Below are 10,000 nucleotides of genomic sequence, written 5' to 3' on the forward strand. Positions count from 1 at the left end.
TATACTTAGTTGTGTGCGCGTGCCATGCACCAAAAACAGCAGATCTACTGTACTGTACAAGCTCACAACGAGTCGCACTGCGATGTGCTGTGAGCTTGTAGATCAGTGGTGTGCAACTAAATCTAACTCAGGCATAAATTAGAGGGGCCACCAGAGAACATTAGGTCGCATTCGTATTATGTTAATGCTGTCCAGGTCAAGTGTGTTGGTGTGATGGTGTCACCACAATGCAGAGTCCTAAAAGGACATGATGGGGCAATCTAGCCCTGGTCCAGGGCTTACAGCGAGTCTCTCTCTGACGCCCTGTGGAAGTCCCTTCCGCAGCCCTGATCCAGATCTGGTTGGATTCATTTTATTTAATGATTAAAATAGTGCATTTTAGAGAGAAACTGGGGAGCTGAGACGCTTGAGAATAGACTTTTACCACGGTCTAGCAGGCTTTGTTTCGGTGAGTAGTTACGTCGTTTTGTTTATTTGCTGGGATTTGAAAACCTGCGCACGTGAGTGAGAATATCACCAGAGGGCTTACAGAGAGAGACTCGCTGTAAGCCCTGGACCAGGGCTAGGGGCAATCTATGGGTTCACACAGAGAGATGGTCTCTCATGAAAGTAGACCAATAACAGCTCACAATGTTACAGTACATCCATGATGTCACTCAAGATAAACTTTACACACACATACACGTACACACACACACTCACACACACACGCGCGCGCGCGCACGCACACACACACACACACACACACACACACACACACACACACACACACACACACACACACACACACACACACACACACACACACACACACACACACACACACACACAGTTCTTTCATGAACTGCACAGCAAGTAACATGCTATCGATAGCTGGCTACACATTGGACTGGGTGACCATGCCGTTATTAGACAGACAGACAGACAGACAGACAGACGGACGGACGGTTCCGTTACTGTTGAAGTTTCATGTGTGATTCATCCCTACTCTACTGTATATTTGTGTACAGCACAATGCTAACACAAGAGCAAACTGATACCATGTCATTACCTGCAGGGTAAATCGTCAGTATACCCTCCATGCAGCTTTATGACTGGTTGGCTAGACTTAGGTGCAATATGCATTACTGACTGTGTTTGTTACAGCAATGCATGTCTATCCACAGCAACACAGAGCATGGGTTGCTTATAGGCCAATGACAGATCAAATGAGTCAGAAAGCTTCTTTGGTTTCCCTCACAAAAGGCTAGCTGATTTAGCATTGATTATACCAATTACAGTCCTATACATTTGGTTTGGGCAGAACGTTCATGGTACTGCATTGCATTGATCATCGTTTGGCTGTTATCTCTCCTATGTTACCAACATCAATACAGCATGGAACTGTGGACAAACGCTTATTCAATGACAACAGAGGCTGAATCTCATCAAATGCTGGTCCGTGGCTCAAATGCTGAATAAATAATGTCCCTTGATATGAAAAGGATGGAAAACCACAGCAGTACACAGTAGGCAGTTTTACTATCACCACAGCATGGCACACGTGCACAGCCGTATACACTTAAGGTCTAATTATAGGCTGCTCTGTGAGTTCCCACACACCACCATTTGTAGATCTGCTACTTTTGCTATTTTTTAATTTGAATCCTAAAAAGTACCGTATACAGTTTTGGACATACGAGGTTTCCACCTGACAGGCGATTTTCTTCCTCGACCTCACTCTGTTTCTGCCATCCTCATTCCTACTCCTCATTGGCCCTTCCAACACGCACGTGCACACACACGCGCACTTGCGCACGCACACACGTGTGCACACGTTAAGAGGGATGGGAGCCTACTCTACAATATTACTACAGCTGCCGTTATGCTCAAGCTCTCCCCTGACCATGCTCTAATAAAAGTGAGACAAGACAGCTCATCCTCCTTATAAACACATCATGGCCTCTTTGAAGCCCTGTCACTATATACACAGCCTGCTCTTCCTATGACATACGACTGGGTGAGTGAACATGCAGGGCATATGTATGCTGTAAATCAGTGGTTCTCAACATGTTCTCAACACTATTGCAAGTGGGTCACTAAATAATTGACTAAATACTTTGTAGTTATACACCACAGTTAACATTGCTGTTAAAATGCATTCCTTCGTTCATTGTGATACCGGCGAATACGAACTTAAGTATACTATGTTAGTTCCATTGCTAGAACACAATTGATTGATTAATTGATCGCATTATGCTCTGATAACGGCTTGGTCACACTTGTCTGACCAAGACCAATCTGTCATCACTGGTTCTTAACATAGTATCCAGGGACTCCCAGGAGTCCTTTAGTGGGTTCCAGGGGTTCCCCATATATGTTACAGATTACTGTAGATTAAAAAAAATGTATGCAATGTTATTCAATAGTAATTGAACTGTTATTTTCCACCAAAATTGACCCTTGAGTGTGCCACCTGCAAAACTGAGTCCATATAGAGCATAGAAGACGGGCCTTGACTCTTATAAACTGTAATGGCTGCCTGGCAAGAAAGCACCCAGTCAACCACATCACACAAACAGCTCATCTCTTCATTTGGAAAACAGATGGTTTCTGAGAGCAGGGGAAGAAGAAAGGACAGAACGGGAGGAGGAGAGAAAGTAAAAATAGGAAAAAAAAAGGAAGGTCTATCAGTCCCATGTGCAACAAAGGGGACAGGAGATGAAGGGGAAGTGATACAAGCATGAGACGTGGACAGGACAGGACATAGTGATAGGGCGCAGGTAAACATAGAATGAGACGTGGAACATGAGATGTGGACAGGACAGGACATAGTGATGGGCGCAGGTAAACATAGAATGTGAAGTTGAAACGTGGACAGGACAGGACATAGTGATAGGGCGCAGGTAAACATAGAATGTGAAGTTGAAACGTGGACAGGACAGGACATAGTGATAGGGCGCAGGTAAACATAGAATGTGAAGTTGAAACGTGGACAGGACAGGACATAGTGATGGGCGCAGGTAAACATAGAATGTGAAGTTGAAACGTGGACAGGACAGGACATAGTGATAGGGCGCAGGTAAACATAGAATGTGAAGTTGAAACGTGGACAGGACAGGACATAGTGATAGGGCGCAGGTAAACATAGAATGTGAAGTTGAACATGAGACGTGGACAGGACAGGACATAGTGATGGGCGCAGGTAAACATAGAATGAGACGTGGACAGGACAGGACATAGTGATGGGCGCAGGTAAACATAGAATGAGACGTGGACAGGACAGGACATAGTGATGGGCGCAGGTAAACATAGAATGTGAAGTTGAAAGATGCAGTAGTCGTAGTTGAAAATGATGTGTACTTGCATGGAATTGGGTTTGTTCGGCATCAAAGGGAATCATAAAATATCAATACTTGGGCGTAGCGTGGACAGCAGAAGGCTGGAGGAGGATCAGTCAGATCTGCCTGGAAGGTGTTCTTTGTCTGAGCGCTGGAAGTCTTACATTTTAAGAAAAGATCCAACGGCGCTTTTTAAAAAAAGCCTTTATTCACTATGGCATTTCATATACTGCAGAATCTGGAGGGGTGCTTATAAGATAAGATGAACCTTTATTGATTCCTGTGGGGGATCGGCCAAACGTCAAGTGGCCTGGTGTAGTTTTTGATTTGAACACCTTGGGGTGGAGTGGCTCTACTATAGGGGTGTGCAATGTGCATGCAAAGTTTGATGCTTATTGGTCCAGGGGTGTCCGAGATTAGCTGTCCAGACATGGACACAAGGACACAATAGGGGCGAAAACATAGTCTTCACCTCCCTTTGGTCTGATGAAGACAAAAATGTCAGAGACTTTCAGAGTCTTACGTTTATCCTCATGAAGTTAATCTGGCACAGAAGAATATTTGTCTTACAGTCTTAATAACAAACAGTGCAACAAAGAGGCATACAGTATATGAAAACAAAGTACAACTGATTCCCAATCCCTGAGTTAAGTGGGTATGGTGAAGGTGAATGTGAAGATGAAGGTCAATGTGATGGAGTGATGAGAGCAGAACAAGAGGGGAGTGGAACAGAATCTCCTCCCTGCCTCTCATTTCACATCCTCTCCTTACTCGTTCCTACATCAGGCTTCATGAAACATTCACAGCTTTTTGCTTTTACCAGAGCCCGCCCGTGCATGCGCAATTGCGCGCGCACACACACACACACACACACACACACACACACACACACACACACACACACACACACACACACACACACACACTTTGTTCTCAAAAGAACAATGTTGGGATGGAGAGCAAGAAAGAGGAGGAGAGAGAGTGGGGGATGGGGAGAGAGAAACAAAAGTGATAGGTATAGGAGAGAGTGTGTGTGTGTGTGTGTGTGTGTGTGTGTGTGTGTGTGTGTGTGCGTGCGTGTGTGTGCGCACATGCCTGTGTTTGCTTGTGTGTGACATTCTCTGCTGCTCTGTGCTACATACACTTGAGTGAGCATGTGATGTGTGACAGATGACGGACAGTATCGATTTCCCCCCTGACGCGCACACGGCTCGCACACGCACACAAACACACACACACACACACACACACACACACACACACACACACACACACACACACACACACACACACACACACACACACAGACGCACATCCTCCGGATGGCTACGTGACCAGAGTCCACATGAGACACCTGACTGTCTCCATTATATAGGGTGGAAAACTCATACGTTCAAATCTGATACTTTACAGGATGATTAAAATGAAAAAATAACCAAAAAGCAATAGCAGATCTATATGCGATGCGTTTTGAGCTTGTAGATCTGCTATTTCTGCTACTTTTGTGTGACACTGTAGTTTCTAGAGCATTGATTTACAAAATAAAAACATAAAAAGTATTAAAAATGGACATACAAAGTTTGTGCCTGACAGCAAACAATAATATATATGCCTGCAACTATACATCATCTTCTTAGCGATTATTTCACTTTTTTAATTAATCAAGCTTGTTTTTTAAGTATATATATTTTTCCAACAACGATTTTTTAATAATCAACTAAACACAATTCAGGTTCTTCATTGCAGACTGATGTGTTTTTCTGACTTTTTGGACTGTTTTCCGAAAAAAGGTATGCTGGGACCTTTACCCTTATAAACCACTTGGTCACATGTACAAATAGAAAAAACAGCAACTACGAGTTGTTGTGAGGTTGTAGATCTGCTATTTTTCGTATTTCGGAATATCGATTATTCTTTTATAATCGATTAAATCAATTAGTGCAATTAACTGTTGTTACAGCTGTCCACAGCGGCCAAGGATTTTCTCAGGACACTGAAAGCCGTCTCAGATTCGCAAATGAGGTATTGACTGACAATCACATCTGTGTAATCTGTGCTAATCTGTATGGAAATCTAACCTGTAATCAAAAGTACAAAAAGAGAACCTGGCGTGTCAGGTGATCTTCGGGAAGACGCACACCGACATGCGACATCTTACTTCTATAGTCTTGCTAACAAGACAACACGACGACAGGAAATAACAGTAACTCTGTGAAAACACGAGTAAGCGCGCAAGCACTCACGCACACGCACACACACACACACACACACACACACACACACACACACACACACACACACACACACACACACACACATATTCCAACACAGGTGTGCCATAGAGCGAGGAGGTCATGAAGTCTCTCTCTCTTCTTTCTCTTTGACTGTGTCTGTGTAAGTATGTGTGCGTGCTTGTGTACTATGTGCTTGTGTATGTGCGTGCGTGCGTGTGTGCGTGCGTTTGCGTGGGTGCGTACGTGCATGCGTGTGTTATATGAGCACATGGGTGGGTGCTGCTCCGCACACACAATACATGTGTGACTGAAACTAAGTGTCCTCCCTGGAGAAGGTGTTGGCTTTCAGTGACTTCTAAACACACAGAGACACACACACACTATAGGAGCGAGCGGGGCCGTGGCTATTAGCCTGGCCACCGACACAATGTGTGTGTCAGTTAAGACCCTCGCAGGCACAAAGGCAGACGAGGCAGACGGCAGGGGAAAAGGCGACTCTCGTTCACACCCATGTTAAACCGGCAGCACAATGGGGGAGTCAGGGCCGTGTGGGGAACAATGCGGTGGGAGGTTTTCGTCCCCGTGAATTTTGAGCGTTCGCTCGTCATTTCACGCACCTGAGTGACTTTGATACGTTATATACTGTATCTTCTCTGTCGGGTGCAAACCTCTTTTTGTCCAAAACGTACTTTTCAGGAGTCAAATTCCAAAGTACAGAAGTAGCAGGTCTACGAGCTCAAAACGCGTCTCTTCGCGCTGCGTTTCAAACTTGCGGATCTGCTACTGCTGTTGATGCTTTTGTGTGACACTGTAAACTCTAAAAGTTTGAATATGGAGATAGGAGATTTCTGCCTGACGATATCCTCTGAGACACGCATTGTAGGTTGAGATCACCGGGAGTGTGGTTGGGTGGGGTGGTGTGGGATGGGATGGTGTGTGGGGTGGGGTGGGGTGGGATGGGGTGTGGTTGGATGGCAGGCAGCTGGAAGTGGCATGTGTGGAGGAAGTGTCTCAATTCAAGTACACTTGAACAGAGATGGACACAGACATCCCAGCCAGCCTGGCCTCTGTGAACCCTGAGAGTGCCATATCTACGGAACAAGACCCCGGCAGGCTCAGTCCATATAGGCTACTGTTTATACATGGACCTTTGGCGCAGTAAAGTACTTTCCTTGAATAAGAATCAATGAGGTTCATTTGTCACTAGTTACGACTCCCTGAAATCAGAGTATAGTATAACAGTGAGTGAGCTGTGACAGAGGTCGGTCTGTCTGTCTGTCTGTCTGTCTGTCTGTCTGTCTGTCTGTCTGTCTGTCTGTCTGTCTGTCTGTCTGTTCTGTCTGTCTGTCTGTCTGTCTGTCTGTCTTCCCAGCTCTCTGTCTTTCACAAGCACACTATAACACAATGATTATTAACTCATTCCCCCATATGGGAGCAAAATCATTGAGGCAACATGACCTTCAGATCATATTCCCTCTCTCTCTCTCTCTGTCTGTCTCTCTCTCTTTATCTCTCTTTCTTTCTTCACACACGCACGCACGCACACAAACACTCTCTCTCTCACACACACACACACACACACACACACACACACACACACACACACACACACAGACTGAGAGACACACACCACCGTCATCTCCTCTCTGAGGAGCTGCTGTTTTCTTTCCATATTTGAGTGGCAGGTAGAAGCAGAGGTGTGTGTCTTAAAGGGGTATATAAAGTAACCTGCTGGGACGGTCCAATTAGTATTCATGAACATGGACAACTCTTGTGTCCCCAAGCCAAGCCAAGCCAAAAAGCACAGAACTGTTTTGATGTGTAATGTCTGGCTGGCTGACAGCATGATGACTGCTGACTGGCTCACTAACTGACTGACCTTTTTAACTGCTAACAAACAGAATATTAACAAGTTCACATGGCTGGCTGGCTGCAGTGTCAATCTGACCGACTGTCTGTCGGGTAAATTACCTGACTGACTAAATGAATTAGTACTGACTGACTGAATAGCTGATTGAGTGCAGCCTATGTCAGTACGTTTGTCTGTCTAATTGATATGGGAATATCTAGAATAGAATCAATAGATTATCTAGAGTAGAATTAAACAGAAACATAATTGAATTAAACAGAATAACTAATTCCATGGAGGGGATGTTTCAGTTAGGTTTCTCTGCAGATCTGCTATTTTCAGTGTGCTGCGTGCACCAGTGTCTTGCAAATAAGTAAGCTAATAATCAAGCATTGGTAATTTGGTTAGGTAAGACTGTGCATTTGTTTTGGTGCTGCACTCACTCTTTGTGTACTGTAGGCTATCTCTTTTAGACTGTTCTGTTCCGCACACACACACACACACACACACACACACACACACACACACACACACACACACACACACACACGCACGCACGCACGCACGCACGCACGCACACACACACACACACACACGCACACGCGCACACACACACACACACACACACACACACACACACAGTAGGCTAGCTAGTCTACACACGTGCGTGCAGTGACAGACGCACACGAAAGTAGGCTACACGCACGCATGCACACACCCACACACGCACTTGCGGTGAGCCGAGCAGACAATGAGAAATGAAAATGCCCCATAAATAACATGTGCGGCGCTTGGGGAACATAGAGAGTGGTATGGGATAGTCTTATAACTATAGCTATAATAAGTAGGCTACACCTGCAGCAAATACCTCAGCAGACATCGATAAATGTCCTAGCCTAAAGGACCTCCAATATCTAGGCTACAATAATAGCAGCATACTGAACAGTGAACACACCCCTTATGAATAGCGTGGGCTCGCAGCTCGCTCCAAACAAGACGCATGGGGGGTAGGCCTACTCCCACCCAGAGATACTCCCACCTGCAACTCACACATCAGATCTGCACACAATGAAAACACCCAAAGGATAATGATGGAGATATAAATAGACTACAATATAGGATTGGAAACGCGCCCACGGTGGTTCAGTGAGTGAGTTAAGGGAAATGAGAAAGCGCCGAAATAAAGATAGGATAGGCTACTTAATGTATAGGCTTACATATAGATTTTAAAAAATAAAGAAAATACAAGAAAAAGTAGCCTCAAACAAGTCAATGAATTAGTAGCCTAGTTTAAAGAAAACTGTATGGGTATGAATTCAATTATGAATGATATTTGGTAATTATTGTTGCCTTTCTTGCATGCAGGCCTAGCACTAATAGCAGGCTATGTATTTCGGGTTCAAAGTTTTGAAAATGCAGAATGCAAAATATTATCAGTTGCATGCGTCCTTTGGCTTTAGCCCAACTCACCGGATATTTCTGACTGAGGCACCCCAGCCAGAGTGAAGCCTTTCCCCGTGTAGAACTGGCGCAGGTCGGTGCAGCTCCGGGCTTTATTACTGCCGCTTTCTCCTCCGTTCACTGTTGTAGAGAGACTCAACAACAGAGTCACCGCCACGAGATACATCTTGAGCCGTGATATCTCACACTATATTGTATATGAGTATGAGCTATATAAATATATAAGGAAAAAAATGTTTTAAAAAGTGAAACACTTCAGACCAATAATTCAGGATCCGGTCGGACTTCTTTATTTCATAATCTCAAAAGAGTGCTCTTGTCTTGTCTTGAGTGTCAGACCCCGATAAGATATTAATTTGACTATAAAACGACTTTTCGGTATCATTAACGTCGATAGAACCAATTGTCGGCAAGCGCGCCAGGTACAATGTGTTGGGACTGATGCTGGGGGGGGGGGCGTTGAAGAGGCAGCCGGTGATGCAGTCCTATCTATCTCTACAGTCAGGGGACAGTTGTCAGAGTGACCACCGGTGACTTGGTTGGTTGCGTGTGTGGCTGCAGTAGAGCTGGAGAGATGCCAGACCAAAAAAAACAGACAGAGCAGGTGTCGCTCAATCCGCCCTAAGAGTAGTCCGCTGTTCCATGATTAATTGAGAAATGGACAAGAAAGAGAAACAAAAGAACACGCACGTTGCTATAGACGGATCTAGGAGGGAAATTAAAGTGTCTTCTGCGAATCTCCATAAAGCGTGCAGACCAACAACAGATGCTCGATCTTGTTAATCGGGTGCAGGACCTTGAGTGGTGCGTGCGTGGTGGAGAAGAGATGCAGAGGCAGGCAGCACGGCAGCAGTCGGTCTGTGAGTCAACGGTGAAATGGAGCGAGTCAATCATTTGCCGTCGCTGCTGCTCAGCTCAGCTGCTGTAGTACCTCGTCTCTCTCTCTCTCTCTCTCTCTCTCTCTCTCTCTCTCTCTCTCTCTGACTCTCTCAAACAGCGACACCTACAGTCTTTTTCGCCCAACACTGGCCCGAGGGACGTTTCTGGGCTACACAGAGATCTCACGTTTTGAATAGCCTCTCATGTCTTTCGTTGTGTTGTCACTTGTCAGTCGTATGTTAGGCCTGGAGCATGCA

General features: G+C 45.2%; 1 protein-coding gene across 1 annotated transcript in view; it reads right to left on the reverse strand.

Moving 5' to 3' along the window:
- The window catches only part of LOC308319352 (glypican-1-like), a 45,328-nt gene extending 35,601 nt beyond the window's left edge, over nucleotides 1-9,727 (reverse strand). Inside the window, exon 1 of the mRNA XM_080769383.1 lies at nucleotides 8,874-9,727. Coding sequence (XP_080625509.1) covers nucleotides 8,874-9,030 — 157 coding nt within the window. The 5' untranslated portion in view covers nucleotides 9,031-9,727. The remainder of the gene's footprint in view (nucleotides 1-8,873) is intronic.
- Between the last annotated feature and the right edge of the window lie 273 nt (nucleotides 9,728-10,000).

The sequence above is a fragment of the Protomyctophum bolini genome (genome assembly GCF_963924005.1).
Source record: "Protomyctophum bolini genome assembly, chromosome: 8".
Taxonomy (NCBI): Eukaryota; Metazoa; Chordata; class Actinopteri; order Myctophiformes; family Myctophidae; genus Protomyctophum; species Protomyctophum bolini.